Source organism: Musa acuminata, chromosome BXJ1-4 (assembly GCF_036884655.1).
Source record: "Musa acuminata AAA Group cultivar baxijiao chromosome BXJ1-4, Cavendish_Baxijiao_AAA, whole genome shotgun sequence".
In the NCBI taxonomy this organism is placed as follows: Eukaryota; Viridiplantae; Streptophyta; class Magnoliopsida; order Zingiberales; family Musaceae; genus Musa; species Musa acuminata.
In genome coordinates, this window is record NC_088330.1 from 11,860,515 (window position 1) to 11,878,212 (window position 17,698).

At 43.9% G+C, this 17,698-nt stretch overlaps 4 protein-coding genes, 1 long non-coding RNA gene and 1 pseudogene across 10 annotated transcripts in view; 4 read left to right on the forward strand and 2 right to left on the reverse strand.

Annotated features, from left to right (window-relative positions):
• The first annotated feature begins 707 nt into the window (after positions 1 to 707).
• On the forward strand, positions 708 to 5,316 carry LOC135649126 (BTB/POZ and MATH domain-containing protein 4-like). 2 transcript variants are annotated; one of them, XM_065167238.1, is made up of 4 exons: positions 708 to 1,299; positions 2,266 to 2,611; positions 2,732 to 3,008; positions 4,841 to 5,316. In XM_065167238.1, the coding sequence occupies exons 1-4, from the start codon at positions 917 to 919 to the stop codon at positions 5,032 to 5,034; spliced, it is 1,200 nt and encodes a 399-aa protein (XP_065023310.1). In that variant the 5' UTR covers positions 708 to 916; the 3' UTR covers positions 5,035 to 5,316. The 2 variants fall into 2 exon arrangements, 1 of the variants encoding a protein (XP_065023310.1); XR_010501165.1 differs by having other exon boundaries at positions 754 to 1,299; positions 2,732 to 3,125; positions 4,841 to 4,970.
• Positions 5,317 to 5,603: 287 nt separating this feature from the next.
• Positions 5,604 to 7,293, forward strand: LOC103981464 (protein NDH-DEPENDENT CYCLIC ELECTRON FLOW 5). Its single transcript, XM_009398203.3, has 3 exons — positions 5,604 to 6,152; positions 6,223 to 6,717; positions 6,832 to 7,293. Exons 1-3 carry the CDS (start codon positions 5,649 to 5,651, stop codon positions 7,024 to 7,026), a joined length of 1,194 nt encoding a protein of 397 aa, XP_009396478.2. The 5' UTR covers positions 5,604 to 5,648; the 3' UTR covers positions 7,027 to 7,293.
• Positions 7,294 to 7,438: 145 nt separating this feature from the next.
• On the reverse strand, positions 7,439 to 9,748 carry LOC103981723 (YTH domain-containing protein ECT1-like; annotated as a pseudogene).
• A 593-nt stretch (positions 9,749 to 10,341) lies between these two features.
• LOC135649159 (late embryogenesis abundant protein D-34-like) lies at positions 10,342 to 11,689 on the reverse strand. The gene is made up of 3 exons (XM_065167285.1): positions 11,165 to 11,689; positions 10,752 to 11,084; positions 10,342 to 10,634 (listed from the first exon to the last, which is right to left on the reverse strand). Exons 1-3 carry the CDS (start codon positions 11,672 to 11,674, stop codon positions 10,476 to 10,478), a joined length of 1,002 nt encoding a protein of 333 aa, XP_065023357.1. The 5' UTR covers positions 11,675 to 11,689; the 3' UTR covers positions 10,342 to 10,475.
• A 1,372-nt stretch (positions 11,690 to 13,061) lies between these two features.
• LOC108952503 (uncharacterized) lies at positions 13,062 to 14,188 on the forward strand. The gene is made up of 2 exons (XR_001977488.2): positions 13,062 to 13,489; positions 13,591 to 14,188. It is a non-coding gene; the product is annotated as an uncharacterized LOC108952503 (long non-coding RNA).
• Positions 14,189 to 15,430: 1,242 nt separating this feature from the next.
• The window catches only part of LOC103981725 (receptor kinase-like protein Xa21), a 31,832-nt gene continuing 29,564 nt past the window's right edge, over positions 15,431 to 17,698 (forward strand). For all 5 annotated transcript variants that reach the window (XR_010501175.1, XM_018824263.2, XM_018824267.2 and 2 more), the window contains exons 1-2: positions 15,431 to 16,674; positions 16,861 to 16,930. Coding sequence is in view for 4 of the 5 variants with exons in the window: in XM_018824263.2 (XP_018679808.2) it covers positions 15,441 to 16,674; positions 16,861 to 16,901 (1,275 nt within the window). In the remaining variant the exon portion in view is untranslated. The remainder of the gene's footprint in view (positions 16,675 to 16,860; positions 16,931 to 17,698) is intronic.

Here is a 17,698-nt window from a genome sequence, read left to right on the forward strand (position 1 = left end):
TACTAATTTTAAAATACTCACTACTTTTGATAGTTACTTCTATTTTTTTATAAGTATAATATTAAATTATACACCAAAAATATAAGTATAATATTCCTCTAGTAAGTTGATTATTTTTAAAAAAATTAAAATAATTTTTATTATATCACTCTAATTTTGAGACGTTATTTGTGTAACAGAGCGACATTAAATATAATTTATTTTAAGTTAAAATACATACAAAATATAAATATGTTTTATATTTTTATCATCACTATAAAATTTAAAGTGCATTGATATAAGTTAAATTTGAAGTAATAATCAATGTCTACATGTATAAGTTTTTAAATTCCAGAGGACATGTGTATAAATAAATATACTATGATGAATGCCAAAATAAAAAAAAAAACTTTAAAGGAACAAAGATATATAATTCTTTTTGTAAAGCCTATTTTTTTTTATTGTCATTATGCAGTTTTGATTTATAAGTTATAATTGACAGCGAACTAAAAACGTGTAGGAAAAAAAAATAGCATTTCCGGTATAATAATATTACAGCTTTTGACAGCAAATCCGAACGCGTTTTATCCAATTATTTTAATTTTGCATTCACAACTGTTTCTATCAAAAATAAACAAAAAAAAACTGTTTATTTTTTAATCTCGTGTTCTTTGATATTTCCGTCTCTCCGACAATATAAAAATGATGCTATATATCCGCTCCCACCTCAAGAATTCGAGAGCGCCAGTAACCCTAACCCCCCCCCCCCCCCCCCCCAATTCCTCCCTCCGACGAGTCGACCCCTGTCGCCGGAGATCTCCCCTTATCCCCGAATCCCGATCGGTTCCTCCCGGTGCTCCGCCAGTCGCCGCTGCGGAACCCTAGGTCCCTCGCTATCGGCCGTTGAACGAGCGGGAGGCCCCCTCGCCCCCGGTCGATGACGCCGGAGAAGGAGATGACGGCTTCGCCGACGAGCTCTCGGTCGGTGACGGAGACCGTGAACGGATCCCACAAGTTCGTGATCCAGGGGTACTCGCTCGCCAAGGGCATGGGGGTCGGCAAGCACATCGCCAGCGACACCTTCACCATCGGAGGGTACCAGTGGGCGATCTACTTCTACCCCGACGGGAAGAACGTCGAGGACAACTCCACCTACGTGTCCGTGTTCATCGCCCTCGCCAGCGACGGGACCGACGTGAGGGCGCTCTTCGAGCTGACGCTCGTGGATCAGAGCGGCAAGGGGAAACACAAGATCCACAGCCACTTCGACCGGTCGCTCGAGAGCGGTCCGTACACCCTCAAGTACCGCGGGAGCATGTGGTAGCAATCGCACCAAGTCTTCGCCTTTCTTTGTCTTCTTCATTACAATTAGTTGTCTTTCCAAATATTATTGATATATTGGATGCTGTTTCTGTCCCTGGAATGTGTAGTAATTAATGACTAGATTCTGTGAACCATATACTTACCATAGCTGTCTTCTTGGTTTGGGTGCGGTCGAATTCTGTCCCAAGTCTTATCGTTTGAACTTTGCTAAACATTTTTGCCGTTGCGAAGCTATTAACAACGTTCCATCTTCTTCATTTTAATTTACTGTTGTACCTTCTGATTTAGTAAAAATAGCTTTATATAATGCTTTTTACCAGGATATATTATGAGGGATATTAACGATGTGTTCCTCCTATAACAGTTGTAATTGAACCGATAACTTGCTTGACATGACCATTATGGTCGGACTTCTTACATGTAATTTTGGCTCACACTGCATTGCATCTCATTATGACCCTTTTTTACTGTGCAATCGAAAACCCAATTGCATTGTGCCACCCTATGCTTTGGATCAGAATTCAGAATGAACTCTAGTTAGATGAACCAATGATGCCATATAGATGCAGTTATATAAATAGATACATGAATGAGACAGTCTTGGCCTGTAAGGATAGGTTAACAAGCATTAAGTCCTTTCTGTGGAGAGAAGAGAGAGTTACTTTGCTTCTTATCTTCTGGCATCTTGCTATAGTCAAAGAAGGATTTTCCATTTTCTTTAAGCCTTGTTATTTGGATTTTGATTTCTTCAATGTTATTTAATAAGAACAATATGGATTGCTGCAATTAAGATTCAGCATTTTTTTATTATTTTCAGTTAGTTAGGTTGCGGAGACAGTTCTATCTGATAAATTAGTTTCATTGTGGCTTGATGTTATCTTATCCTGAGATTCTCTTATTTATATTTTCATCCTGATAAACACAACCATGTGATAGTTCTGTTCTGTGTCATTCAATCTTCAGGGGTTATAAACGCTTCTTTAGACGATCTGCACTTGAAACATCAGATTACCTCAAGGATGACTGCTTGAAGATCAATTGTACCGTCGGAGTTGTTGTGTCTGTGATGGATTCACCTGGACTGCACTCTGTACATGTTCCAGAATCTGATATCGGAATGCATTTTGGTTCACTTCTGGATAAACAAGAAGGTTCAGATGTTGTTTTTGATGTTTCTGGAGAAAAAATTCATGCTCATAAGCTGGTGCTGGCTGCTCGATCCCCAATATTTCATTCTTTGTTTTTTGATGGATTAGATGATGAAAGGAATGAGATTGCTGTTACGGATATGGTACCGAAGGTTTTCAAGGTGTGGACTTTTACTATTTTACTACCCCTTTTCTCCTGTTATTTTGTGCGTGACTACAGCTATGGTTTTATTTGAATCCTTCTATGTTCACTTATGACTTGTTTATATCCTCCCAAATAGGCAATGCTACATTTTATCTACAGAGACACTCTTTTAGAAGATGACATACTTGTTACTTCCTACCTTCCTGAATCTTCTGTGTCGGACACACTGGTAGCAAAATTGTTAGCTGCAGCTGACAAGTATTGCTTGGAAAGGCTTCGACTTCTGTGTGAGGCTCATCTGTGCAGGGAAATATCTGTGAATTCGGTTGCCAGCACACTTGCGTTGGCTGATCAATATCATGCCATGGAACTTAAAGCTTCTTGTCTTAAATTTGCTGCAGAAAATCTTGCGGGTATATAACTTCTACTTCCCTGGTCTTCCATATACTGCTGCTGAACTAAGAGGTTTTTGAGACTTGAATAATTCCATTCTTCTTGCCTATGAATGCTTCACTAAGATTTTTCTGTAGGTGAGCTTGTGCCCATTTCATTATGGAAATGTGTAGTATTATTATAATTATTTTGGGTAGAATCATGATACATGTGATGTTATAATTACAGAAAGCTGAATAATTAAAGAGATTTGTAAGTCAGATTCTTCGATGTAATGTGAAGGCTATAAATACTTGATACATTTAATTATATTGCCTCTGCAAAATGTGTCCCAGTGATTAGTAATTCCTCTTGGATTTTAGATTCACAACATTTTAATTTTAGATTTTTTTTCTGCCAGGTGACCTACAATTGTATATTCTAGGTAGCAGACGAGACATAACTGAATGATACCTGTCCAGGACCAAATAATTTTCTTTTTGATGGGCACATTTTTTTTTAGTCTCTTGGTTCTGCTGAGTGAATGCATCTCTCGGGTTTTTTTTTTTTAGAAGTCTAGTCCAACTAGATTTTGAGAGCAAAGTGATTCTTTTCATATTGATGCATCCTGGGACAAGGTAATTGTCACAAGTTTTGCACTTGTTTATTATTATCTTGATTGTTGAGAGTCCTCCTTTTAGATATCTATCCTTTATGCAATTTTGTAAAGTTAGCTCGGTGGTGGCTCCATGTCGATCCGGCTTGATTAGATAATTGGTCTGTCAATTTCGTTGAGCCTAAACACAGGTCAAAATACCTAAGCTAAAGTTAATAGTAGTATACCCATCAAACCCTTATAAGTTAATCTTAATCTTAGTTCACTTTCGATCTGGGACTAATCAAGGTATTACACCTTTTCATCGATATGCCTTTTAGGTCCATACTTGCTTTGCTTTGGACACATTCTAATGGCATCATATTGTTCTAAAAGTTGATATTCTTTTAGGCTCATGATTAGAGATATCTCTTTAGTTACTCTGATCATCAAGTAAATTTACTTCATTTGAAAGTTGATATTGTTTTTTGGATGAACTTTCAAGTCATTTTGGTTAACTATAACTAATAGTGTTTTGTATTCACTTTAAGTAATAAATGAACCTTGATTCTTAATTTGATGCAATTAAAACTTTTAAAGGAGTATTGGCATCTCAATGGAAGTTTTCTGATACTTTTTTTTTAGCCATAAAACTGTTGTACAAAATACATTAGGCACAAATATTGTGCATGCAAATTTAATCCCACATTGGAGTTTTTCATCAAATTAATGAGCTAGTTTTCTCGTCGGACCTAGTTCCAACACATTCGAATTTTCTAAGAGAATACTTGAAATGTCTAGGAATTTGTTGCATGATGATCTGTTCAAACTAATGTTTGTTTGTTATGGTCTATGGTAGTACTGGAGTGTGATTTTAGATGCCTCAAAATTTCTGGGAATTTGTTTGATGATCGTGATATATTCAAGTCTCTCTCTCTAAGATTAGCCACTGTTGGGATCTATGTTTACGTATGAACCAAGTTAGTGGTGAAGTGATCTTGGGATGTAAAAAGTTAGTGGTGAAAGTGATCTTGGGATGTAAATTGCTTGTTTCATGGTCATTCATTAGAATATATATTTTTTTCTTGTAGATTGGTACGAGATGTTCCTGCACATTATTGTTATTTGAATGAATGGCTAGGAAGTGTTCAGTAAATCATCCAAACCTCTGAATTATTTCTCCCTGTTTTAGATAATATTTTTTTATTTACTTCCCAAGAATTTTTCAATTGCATATCAATGCCTCCTTTATTCACTAACTATTGTCCTTACATGCAGCTGTGATGCGCTCAAGTGGATTTGAGCAGCTCAAGGACAATTCTCCAGCACTGCAGTCAGAACTTCTAACAACAATTGCTGGTTGTGACGAGGAATACAAGAAAAGCCGGAGTGACTGGGGTCAGCTTTCGGATGGCGAAGATTCTAGCGGCCGTAGGATAAGGCCTCGGACTGATACGGACACCAATTACTGATTCGTGCAATGACAGTAGTGTATGTCTAGGAAACAAAACCAGAGAAACCAGCAGGTGTATCTTAACTAGATGTTCATTGGTAATTAGTATTAGTGGCATGAATTCTAGGTTTGTTGTAGCCATGAAACTTGCAAAACATGCTTATCGTCTGACAAGATGCAACATATCCAAGAAACTTTTTTTTAGCATACAAGCCCAGCGTGGTGAATGCTATGTATGATGTATTAAACCCTCTGTTCTTCATATGCTTTCTCTTCTTGCAGAGAGAAATCTTTCGGAGTAGATTGTTTTTTATTTTTATTTTTTATTTTTTCACTCCAGTCGTTTTGTACAAATATGAACTGCACACAAAAATGGGTGTTTGATCTTTTACTGCTATTTCCCAGCGTTTATGCTTCACTTTGAATTATTTCCTATTTGGTTTGTCATATATAATCGATACAACGATTGAAGATACGTACGTAAAACCGTAAAGCACCAAAACATAGATATTTGTGCGAGCATTCAGCTGCTACCCACAAAGGACACAAATCATGCTATCCACCTCGAATGGTCTTCGACACCATATAGGATATGTGAAACTTGTGGATGAGGCTCACTCTCACTCTCCTGCGATGGCAAGCGCCGCTGCCATCCTTCCTGGCTCGTCTCCTCTCCTCCATGCGCGTCCACCGAAGCGTCTCGGGACCTTGCATCAGCATCTCCCCTTCGCTTCTCTTCGGCGCAGACACAAGAGACAGATCTCCGTGACAGCCGCCTTGGCTTCGAGCATCTCCGTACCGATCAATTTGGACTACTTGGAGACGGAGTTCAGCGGGCATGGGGTGACCTTCGAAGCCATCGGCGACAGTTGCGTCGTCAAGATGGGGCTGGTGAACGGCAGCGTGGCCAGCTTGATGCTGCCCTGTGGTCTGATCACTTCGTACAAGCCCTACATGTGGCACGGTGCCACGTTCGAGGTGCTGCATACGACGGTCTCCGAGGGAGCCGATGGAGCTGCAGTCGTGCGAGGAGGAGTGTCCATGGATTTCGAGATCGGAGGCGACGGCTCGATTCCATGGTCCCCGAGTTCTTGGTCTCTTGAGAGCGTTCGAGGAAGTCCTGAGAAGTCCATTCAGGTACGAATTCGGGTATTCGTGGTGTCGTCGTTGGATTCGACGGTATGCATCTAAAGATGTGCAACTTCAGGTGGAGCTGGTATCGGTTTCTCCGGTGGACATGGCTGAAGTCAGATGCCTGGTCACTCTCCATCAGGACCTTCTTGGTTCAGAGCTGCTCATCTCTAACACCAAGTCCTCACCTCTCCAGTTGACGGGCTCCTTCGTCAGCCATTTGAAAGTGAGTACGCCGGACGCGGCATACGCGGTCGGGTTACAAGGCTCCAACTACCAAAGCAGGCAGCCATTATCGTCGCGGTTCAGCATGGATCCTCCAGACTTGGGCAGGAGGAGTCCCTCGACCTCCAAGAAGCCATGGACCCAGAATGTGCTTCGACGGCTGCTGCCCCGATGGGGAGACACAGGCGAGGAGGAGGAGGAGGAGGAGGAGGAGGAGGAAGAGCTAAACGAAGGTGGCGACGCAGAAGAATCAGAGGGAGAAGAAGAAGATGACTACGCTCGCATGACAGAGAAAATGAGCAGGATTTATACCAGTGCGCCGAGGCAGTTCACGATCATCGATAGGGTGGGTAATCACCTCCTCCTCCACAGTGTGCAGTTAGATTTTAGTTCGATGCAGTTTGATCTTTATATTTGCGTATGTGTGTGTGTGTGTGTGTGTGTGTGTGTGACGATTCAGGGAAGACGGAACTCGGTTGTGATACGGAGGAGCGGATTTGAAGAGTTGTACATGTCGAGTCCAGGATCAGAACATGAATGGTACGGAAAATATGCATACGTCTGCATAGGTCCAGCTGCCCAGCTGACACCTCTGGTGTTGGGTCCCGGAGACACATGGCGAGGGGCACAGTACTTGCACAATCCAAACCTCTAAAACCCTACAAGAAACGACGGATCTAAAGTTAAATTTGTCCTCCATGTCAAGCAAGGAGAGGACAGGAGGGAAGGAAAAGAGAACTCGGGATCCTACAGGTTTCGAATGTGAACGACGTCGGTGATAGTGGGTGGAGTTCACATCTATGTAGCACCGAAAGAAAGGGGTTATTCACCTGTAAAGATGAGCTTTTTTTTAACTTGTCTTCAAGGCTCAAAAATCTCATCTTATTTCTTTTATAAATGCTTACGCTAGCTTTGACTTGTAGATATATGCTTTACAACCATATTTCAATGTTCACCAGTAGAAGCAATTCAACAAGATTGAGATGGAACCACAGTGAATCGTCGTTAATCTATCTAGCCCATCGTAGCAACTCACTCATGCTTCCAATTCAGAGGTAAGAATGACGCAGGGAACCCAAAAATAGACAGACAGACAGACAGACAGACAGAGGTCCAAATCCAACTCCCAATTTTAGCTACGGAAGGGAACGCTTAGCGGTACAGTTGTTAATCTAAAGCCCCCATGCCTACCCAAAATGTGGTCCTGCAGCCTTTCCAAACCTTTCACTTCACCTGTAACCACTGCCAGACTCGAGAAACGATTGCGACGCCATTGGCAACACCATTTCCAGGTTCATCCGGCGAAACAGAAACCGACTGCAACATGGGATTTCCATCGGTACCTCCCTTTTCATCCCCCGCATGGGCACGACGACAAGTTCTTCCACTCCACCACACCTGAGAGACCGAACCATCGGTAAATTACACTAGGCCTGCCTGGTAGGCTGGGTGTCAAATCTCTTCAAAAACAAGAGACTTGCCTGTTTCCGAAGAAGCTGCTGTTTAGTCCTTGTCTCCTCCTGCATTAAATTCTGACGCTTCTCGTAAAAGTCGAAATCATCAAGAACACACATGTTGTTCATGTGTTCCTTAAAAATCTTGAGCATTCGGAGGCCCTGCTCTAGCATCACCTGCATGCATCGCCAACACAGACAGCAAAAAAGAAAAGATGAAAACAACCAAGTATTTGATGTACCCGACCACACCCACAATATGCTCTCACCTCCTGAGCGTCTCGACTGTTGGTCACTGGTTTGTTATCATTGTTCTCCAGCGTGATGTGCTTCAGAATGCTGCTGTTTGGAACGTCCTTAATAATGTGCCACTCGACAGGGAAGCAGCCGATCGATCCACTTGTCGTCCTGCTGCCAATACTCCACCACCGTCTTGTTGAAGTCAACCGGACCGACCATTTCGGCAACACCAACAAATTGCCCACTGGTGTTTACCTGAAATTTAAGAGCAAGACTCGGTACCTCTACTTTCTTTAACCGAACGTACGACTCGGCACCAATACTCACAGAGAAAAACAACAAGACAGGACAACCGCCGGCTTTTCCCTGAGCTTCCTGATATCCAGCATCCAGCTTCTTGTTTCCATAACCGGTGCTGGCCCATACATTATATTTGATGCTTTTGTGAATATCATCCTCGCTGTAGGCTTTAATGACGAACAACTTTGCATCTGCATAGTCATCGTCACTAGAACCACCAAATCCCCAAGAAATTCTAGGCGCACACACGTCGGTGATCAACGGAAAGCAGTCATCAAAAACAGCAAACTTTTCAAAGAATCGAGGTGTTGTTGATTCTGATTTCTCACCGAACAAGTTTTGGAATCACACGTTGTTGCGGCCGAAAGAGAGCAAGTTGTAGGCGGTCTGTGTTGCTCATTCGAGAATAAGGGCCTGGATCCATCAGGACCGGGACCGAATCGAGGGTCTTGATAACCAGTAGAATGAAGCCCACCCAGCAACCCTCCCTTCCCATACGAAGCATCGAGAGCAAGTGATGGATTTTGGTGACCCGACGACCTCAGAGTACCTCGTCCATCATTCTCATTTACATCACCGTTAGAAATTCCATTGGTGTTTCTCTCGGCTCTATCCACCGGAACTGGAGGCTGATCAGCAGCAACAGGGGTAGAAACTTCTCCTCGAGAAGTCGGTGGCCTTGGTGTCTGAGTTGCACGAGTTGGTGCATTTGGCTGGAAAAATGGAACCGGTTACTGATCCTGCTGTGCTCCATAGAGTTGACCATCATGTGCCATGGCCGGAATTGATGATCCATTAAAAGGATAAGTACCATAAGGAGTGTATGCAACTCCTTGGTACAGATCCCACTCATTGACAGAACCATCGTAACCTACAATCATACTCCAATAAGACTTCTAATGCTGATACCAAAGCAGAGCAAATCAAAGTGACAAGCAACACAAACAAGTCAGCTCACTGTAGATTAGCCAAAGCATCACCAGCAATGATACTAAGAGAAAACTAGCGCACTGTGGAACTCTCATAATAATAGCACCCGATAAAATTTGCTACCTCCATACAAGTAAGCTGGGGATGCATAACCGCTGGCTACGTAAAACATGTTGGGATCCGCAAACTCAGACACAAGTGGTGTCGGTGAACGGTTTGAGGGGGTCTCCATGTTTGATGATTCTCGATTGCTTGATCCTTGTTGGGCGAGAAACTATTGTATCAGAGAACGAGAAAAGATTAACACTGACTACTCTCCCAGTTAAACGAACAAAAACGATACCAAATGCAAGAGAAAAGATAAATCACCGGTGCGGTAGCCTCAACAGCGTCATGGGTCTTCGGCGGAGAGTCCAAAGATAGCTTCTGCAATAGTGCTGAAGCTTCTGCCATTTAATCGAGTTAAGGACAGTATCCATCCGAGAAAAGACGACATTTCTACAATAATTACATCGACGAGACCAAAACCTCAGAGCAGTCAAAGAAAAAGACACGAAGGAAGACCGATCAAGCCATATATCCTTCTCCACAAAGGCGGAGGAATACGAAAGAAAACACAGGAACTATAGATTTGTACTTTAATGAGCCCATTCGCAAACCCAAAGAATGGATCAAAAGAAGCATCAGTATAACACATCGGGTACCAACTAACGCAGGGAAACAATGGTAGCACGAAAACCTCGACCGGGTAACCATCAAACCGATTAAAGAACAGCGGAATCCGAAAACCAAATCGATCACACATTCGAGTTCTGCAATGCCCGCATAAACCCTCGCAAGCGCCCTCGAAACCAACATGAACATAAAGAAAATGACTCATCTGATCGCATCGGGGCTCAAGAACGAAGAGGTCCGACAAGAACAACGTCAAGAAACATTCAGGAAAGCAACGCCAAAGAACCCGAACCCCGGGGCGGAAGGATACGGTCAGCTGCAGGGGCATTACCACGACGGAACAAAGGGCCGCAAAGAGCACATACAGCTGCTATTTAAGTCTCGTCTACGAGTCGATAGTAGATATTACACGAGTCCTACAAGCTTATTTCGGTACAAGGCGCACAAAACTTATTCCACGGGTAACAGAGGAGCAAAAGGCCGAGATGGAGCAGAAGGGAAGGCATCAAGGTTCTTGGTTGAATCGCGCAGCCGATACCATGGAATCTGCCACACCACCGGGGCGAACGCAGACGTCAGGACTGTTCCGCATCTCCGCCCTCACCACCCGCTCCGCGTCCACCCTCGTCGCTTCTCTGTCATCCGGTAGCCTCATGGCCGCGTCCTGACAACCATAACCGGAGTACGACTTCAAGCCAACGACGATGGTTCCCCGCAACTCAGCTAGCTGCTTCTGCGAAAAAGAAAGAAGACGGATTTGTACTAGTATGATCGATGTTACCTGAAGGACGTCGCCCAGCTTGGTCTTGTCCTCGTCACGGGTAATTCGTGCGTTGAGGGTGGCAGCACTCTGCGCGGCAGCCGCGATGCCGCCTCGCAAGACAGTGTTGAGCCCTGTTGCCGCTGACTCTGCCGCCTCAACCGCAGCCGCGTCGCTCATCTCGATCGGTTCGTCCCCCGCTGCTCTTCCGGCCGCCTCTAGCGCCTCCCCGATCGTCATCTTGTCGGTCCATGAAGACACTCCACCGAGACTCTGGCCCCGTTCCACGCCTCGCCTGCCGCCTGGGGCACCACCATCTCCACTTTCGGCGTCAACCACGTACTGGCCAACAGCCTACGGTCCATAGTAATAACAATTAAGAAATCCAACTTGATCAGAAAGTCCTTCCGCTAGATTTGGCGGCTCGCACGTACCTGGCCGGCGACAAACTCGGTAACGAGACGCTGGCCGGGAAGGCCATGGATCTCAGTCTGGGTGATGGACACGCCCTGGTTGGCCGGGATGGGGCTGAACTGGTCGTGGCCTACGAGACCGCGCTGCTCGTTGCGCGTGGCAGCGGACTCCATGACGGAAGCGGGGCCGCCCTTAGGGGTGAGTCCCAAGGCCCTGTTCTCGGCCGCATGCATCATGGCCGCGTCCCTGGGGGCGATGGTCTGCCCGGCCAGGTCCCCGGCCACGGGAAACACGTCGCCATACTTTATGGGCTGGTCACACCCTGCTCCCCAACCTTGGTCGGTCCTCCTCGGTTGTTCCTGGCTCATGTTGCAGGTCGGTCCTACGAGCTCGACGAAGGTTTCGTCGTTCTCTACAGGGCTTATAAGGAGGGCGTAGGACAAGGGGAGGTGGGCACGTGGGCTGTCACGCGTTGCTCTCGGAGACGGGACAGCTTCGCTCGAACAGAAGACGTGGCGAGGCTCGGACATGGAAGTCCGACGTTGGAGATACACGTGTCGCGTGAGGTTGGGCTCGCGCGACGACGACTTCTCGGGGGATGAATTTTTCTTCGTGCAACTCGATCGATGATGAATCAGACCGAGCACGACATTTACAGCAGCGGAGATAGCAGTCCGATCGATGCTTGTCGGTTCTGGTCATGACCGAGGCTCGCTGCGGCCAACTCATCTTCCTAATTGGAGGAAACGTGGGCTCCACCACATAAACGGGCTGTAATATTACAACTGCTGGAGGACACACATCGAGCATCTATCTAATCAACGAAAGAGAAGGAGAGAGAGAGAGAGAGAGAGGCGCGACGAGAACAAGAGAAGCATGGCGGATCTGTGTCCTCTTCCATCTCCCCGTAGACTCAATGGAGGTGCGTCCATCCTCTTCGTCTCAGCGATATCTCACTTGTAGGTAGCCCATACTCCGATTAAGATTTAAAAAGTATATTCTTGAAAGATTTTTTATCATTATTCTTTTATTTTTATCTTTTAAATAAATTGATCAAATAGATTTTTTTGACATAGGAGTGTCTTGATCAAATAGATATCATCTAGATCAATTCAAGTCTAAGTACACCTATAGGATATGAGTTAAAAAATAGTTCAACATTTTGTTAGTATTTTTCTTTATGAAAAGTTCAATATAGTTTTTTTCTTTTTACTTTCATCTTGATTTTTGTTTTATTGTATTGATTTGATCTTGGATTAATAATATCTTATTATTACTATTGGAGAAACGATTGTACTTACATTTGATCCTTCTCTTTCTTCATAGCTAGTAATATCTTGGACTAACAGTATATGTGTGGGTAGTGCAGTGGCATCTGAGATCTCTCAACGGGTGATATTAAGATGGAGAACTTAACGAGGGATGATTGCCGGCGAAAAGGATGAGCTCTCTAGGATCCTACAGCATCATCTCCAGCCATCTCTGTGAGCTGCTTGGAAATAATAACGAAGGATATCTCTTGTTTCTACTCTCTCTCTCTCTCTCTCTCTCTCTCTCTCTCTCTCTGTGTGTATGGTGTTGACAAGGTCGAGTGGGTGTATCTTGCTAGAATTATAATGAAGAAGCACAAAAACAAGTCCATAAGTTACGTCGAAAGACTAAAGACTTCTCCTTTCTATAATGTTCTATCATAGTTGTATGTTTCTTCCAAAACTAGTACACCGATCAGCAACGACATGGACGGCAATATTATCGCAGTATGGATATGCATGTCACGTTATGTTTGCCTATCGTGTAAGAAACGGTGCCTCTTCGTCAACCGCTATATCTTATGGCAAGAGGATCGTAGGGAGACTTGGATATGCTACGCAGGCACGAAAGAGAGAGAGAGAGAGAGAGAGAAGATTATTTGGACTAAGGTGTTTGAATAGGATTAAATAAAAAACAAAAAATAAATTAAACATGAATATTATGGTGTTTGAGAAGAACTATAGATGTACATAAATTAACCTGCCTTCGAATTCCAAATATATGCTAATTTTCTTCATTATTTATACTTGTTATTTTATCCAAATAGTTAGTTCATCACTGTCATCAATGTTCAAATTCATGGGTGGTTGATCAGTCTTCGTTCTCGATGGAGTCGTCGCACCACTATAATCGAGCGTGCTTGCACACGACACCATTTCGACGGATTCCATCTTCTTCTACATAATATGAAGTTGGGAGGCGAGTGCATGGCACCAACGACCCACCCGCTCTCCTCTCCATCCGGCCTCATCTGCACCCTCGTCCTCGGTCGCCGGCGACAGCCCCAGGGCACTTGGATTAAATGGCCCTCACAGGTATTCTCTTGAACGAGCTTTTAGCATTCTGAAATATATGGCATGGAAAAAAGACATCATGATATGTTTTTACATTGTATTAGTAATGTTATTGCGAACAGCTTTATGCCGTGGCCTCGGGGCCAACGCGGCCAGGTTCGGGTTCAGTCGCTGCAGTGGGTTGCCGCTTCTTCCGGAAGAGGGGCTCTTCGCTTGAGCGGAGAAAGGAGAGCGCCTCGTCTTCGTACCTGCACACAGGTCGGGTCGGGGTGTTTGACCCGACCCCTCCGACGATTAAGTTAGTAGATGGTCCCCGGGGTTTTTTTCTCCCCTTTCTCCCTTGGCAGGTAAGGGGTTTTATAGTAAAGGGTTACCGCTATCCGGTGTGACCGTTTGCAGGGAGCAGGGTCGTACTTCTGGTAACGTCCGACAGTGGCGTTGGCTTGGCGTGTAGGGGCAAGCCCGAGCAGGGCGTTAATGCGCCTCGATTGGTGTTCCGGTCAGTTGACCGAGTGCGGTCGGGTCGATCGAGGCGTGAGACGTCATCCGAGGTAACTGATGTTAATCAAGTCGTGTCACCATTATTGCTCTCGTCAGAGGGTGTCCTTTCGGTTGGCCTGGCTACCCCTACCTGGCGTGCGTCACCAACTGTAATGCTGTTGGGTCTCCGGTGATTCCCTCATCAAGTAATATACTCGATCATCGGGGATCGTGTCACTACTTACAAGTCTTCACTCATTTTGTATCTGTCTCGTTAATGTTGTTCATCTTCATTCAGTCAAATGATTGATTCGATTTTATTTTTTTACTCATTCATTTAAATCAAATCTCTAAATTGGTTAGAATTAATATATATCAGGTCGACCATTAATTTAACTCGAAACTTAACATGTATAATATAAGTTTTTCAATCCTCAACGACATAGGATTATTCCCTCTCGATCTCTCTTCATCTCAAACTCAAAAATATTTTCGGAAGACGGATCACTCTCTTTCGATCCTAAGCCGTCCTTCGTATAACAACGAGAATACAAGTGTTTCTTATTTCTTGCACTCGAACGTCTAGCATGGTAGTTCAAATAGCTAAGGCGTCGTCGTGACTTCATGGCACATCACATATCCCATGAATTGTAGGTCAACATTAAGTTGGTCTTTGCACATCCTTCTCTCTTCACTCCTCAACCATTCTATTCATCGGTTTGGTAGCCACTTTCTAAATCTCGATGAGGGCTGTAAAAGCTTCTTCGACCAAAAAACCTGGCCATATCACGTAGTCATAATATGCTAAAAGCTAAATATAAAGAGAAGAATATGGCATAAAGATTGATTAGGCATTAGGCTAACAGAGACGTGTTTTGACATTATAATAATGATTTTTTATTGGATTTTCAGTAATCCCAAAACTTTAAATGGGTGGCAAACACTTTTTAAAATGGTCGAATGGTCAATACCCATTAGAGTAAGGATGCATAAGACATAGTGGATGCTTGTGTTGGAGATGGATGAACTGAGCGTATGGAATGATTTCTAATAGGTTTAAGTTAATATGATCTGATTAAACTGATTTGGTCAGACTAAATCGATGACAGCATATGTAATTATGAGAGGGTTAGAGATGTTATCTTCTTTTTTTTTCATCCATTGTATCAAAGATATAATAGCGTGTCGATTAGGCCGTGGGCAGCATAAATTTAATAATAATTACATGCAAGTGTCATCATTATGATCATGGATTTGAGCTCCATATAAATGATTAACTCCTCTTTGATATGACCATGCATACTTAGTTGATCTTCTCTCTCTATTTCATTTATTTACAAAGGTGATATATATATATATATATATATATATATATATATATATATATATATATATATATATATATATATATATATATATATATATATATATATATATATATATATATATATATATATATATATAAGATTGTAATTTGAACCAATTTAAAACCATGTTGTCCTTCGTCTATTCCGTCTCTTCGTCTATTCAGGCCGCTTCTTTCTTCTCCTTCGCCTCCTCCCCCTTCTCCTCCGTTCCGATGTTGTCCTTGCGCCAAATGTGTACCGCCTTTCCACTCCTCCTCCTCCTCCTCCTAGCAAACCTTTTCTCGGGGCTAGCTGCTCCCGTCACCGGTGCAACGACCGACCGCGCCGCTCTCGTCTCCGTCCGCGATCGTTTGGACCCTTTCAATGTCTTGTCCTCGTGGGGCGGCGACGACGACTACTGCCAGTGGCGAGGGGTATCATGCGACGGTCCCGGCAGGGTGACCGTCCTCGACCTATCCGAGCTTGGCCTCTCAGGCTCCATATCTCCTGAAATCGGCAACCTGACCAACCTTCAGTTCCTCAACCTCTCCCACAACCACCTGCAAGGCAAACTCCCGCCGGAGTTCAGTAATCTGGTCTACCTCGAGTCGCTCCTTCTAGGTTCGAACAGGCTGACTGGGGAAATCCCGGCGAAGATGGGTGCACTCCACAAGCTCGTGATCCTTAGTCTCCATGACAACAATCTCGCCGGGAGAATCCCTCCTTCCCTGGGCGATCTCTCGTCGCTCACGCACTTGGATCTTGGTGAAAATCGACTGACGGGCACCCTGCCCTCCAGCCTAGCAAGTCTCCCTGCCCTTCAGCACTTGTCCGTGACACGCAACAACCTTACAGGTGCAATCCCGACCTCCATCTTCCACCTCTCGACCCTCACTCACTTGTACCTGGGGCATAACCAATTCTCGGGTTCATTCCCTTCCGATATGGGCGACACGCTTGTCCATCTCCAAGTCCTTCAAGCAAACAACAACAATTTTGAGGGTCATCTTCCCGCCTCGCTTCCGCATGCTGGCATGCTTAGAGAGATCGTTTTGGCACACAACAGATTTAGTGGACCTGTGCCTGGGGATATAGGCAACCTAGTGCATCTGCAATCCCTGAGCGTACGAGATAACAGCTTGGAAGCCAAGACAAAGGAGGACTGGGAGTTCTTCGCTTCCTTAGCCAACTGCAAACACCTTCACACCTTGGACCTGTCACACAACAAGCTGGAGGGGGAACTGCCGATCCCCATAACCGATCTATCGCCACAACTGGCATTTATTGGTTTGGGAGGAAACAATATAACGAATGAACCTACTTCCGCAGATCTAGCGAGCCTCCGCCCTACTCTTCAGGTGGATAAGACGGCCGCCACAGGTACTACCTTTTATTGCATGCCCTTTAAAGTGATCTACAAATGCCATTAGCTACCTCTGCAGAGGCTTTGTTTTAAGCATTCTCATCCGCAGAAATATTGTGAATTTTCATTTTCACTTCACTTAAAAAGGTAAAATACATCAAAGAAGAAACTTATTGCTTCCGGTTTTCTGATTTCTTCAACAGCTGTGTGTCCCGACTGCCGAGATGGAAGCATAGACGATTAATTCGAATGGCCAAAGTGAGACACCAACAGGTAACACAAGTTGGCATTACATCTAATTTCACAGCCCTAACTGTCCTTCATCCGTTGGTTGCTACTTAATTAAGGTGCATGTACATTGATTTAGACATTTTCTCATTCCTACATGCAATATTTGATTGATGTACACTCAAAGACATTGGCCATAGCAGTTAAGATTTTTCTTCATAATAGCCTTGATAATAGCCAATATTTTCTTAACTACATGAGGAAATATCGGAGTTCTGTTGAGAAAAATCTTCCCTCCTAATGTGTATAAATAGGGAGCCTCGTATCAAACTTGAAAACAATCTTCTTCGTATTTTATGTCTAACATGGTATCATAGCTATAGCCACTTTCTCCTCGACTAAAGCATCTCTAATCTTGCAGCCCTCACTGCTGCTATGGCACCCCTTCTATTCCATCAAGTCAACACCTTCATTGATGTGTCCACCAACACCGCCCACACCGGCTCAACATAGGGCAATTCTATTAAGAATATGAATAAAACAAAAATGATATGTGTTTGATATGGTGCTCTCTATTTATATACATAAAGAGGAGGATTTTCCTCAACAGAGTAGCAATATTTCCTCATATAGTTGGAGAAATCTCAACTGTTATCTTTGAAAATCTTAGTTGTTATCATGCTCCCGTAAGATAGTGCTCCTGTCAAGGATGTCGATCTTAGACCGATGCGATGAAAATAGTTTGCGGGTCAGAGGCTTCGTGAGTGAGTTTGATAGTTGATCAACTGTATGTACGTGAGAAACACGTAGTTG

Bases quoted from the DNA above. Each gene is read 5' to 3' on its own strand.
- LOC135649126 (XM_065167238.1), top strand. From the start codon at position 917: ATGACGCCGGAGAAGGAGATGACGGCTTCGCCGACGAGCTCTCGGTCG. The intron at 1,300-2,265 runs GTAGCAATCGCA...TTCAATCTTCAG, and splicing joins AAGTACCGCGGGAGCATGTG to GGGTTATAAACGCTTCTTTA. The intron at 2,612-2,731 runs GTGTGGACTTTT...CCTCCCAAATAG, and splicing joins TGGTACCGAAGGTTTTCAAG to GCAATGCTACATTTTATCTA.
- LOC103981464 (XM_009398203.3), top strand. From the start codon at position 5,649: ATGGCAAGCGCCGCTGCCATCCTTCCTGGCTCGTCTCCTCTCCTCCAT. The intron at 6,153-6,222 runs GTACGAATTCGG...GTGCAACTTCAG, and splicing joins GTCCTGAGAAGTCCATTCAG to GTGGAGCTGGTATCGGTTTC. The intron at 6,718-6,831 runs GTGGGTAATCAC...GTGACGATTCAG, and splicing joins AGTTCACGATCATCGATAGG to GGAAGACGGAACTCGGTTGT.
- LOC135649159 (XM_065167285.1), bottom strand. From the start codon at position 11,674: ATGTCCGAGCCTCGCCACGTCTTCTGTTCGAGCGAAGCTGTCCCGTCT. The intron at 11,085-11,164 runs GTACGTGCGAGC...TATGGACCGTAG, and splicing joins CCGAGTTTGTCGCCGGCCAG to GCTGTTGGCCAGTACGTGGT. The intron at 10,635-10,751 runs GTAACATCGATC...TATGGTTGTCAG, and splicing joins AGCTGGGCGACGTCCTTCAG to GACGCGGCCATGAGGCTACC.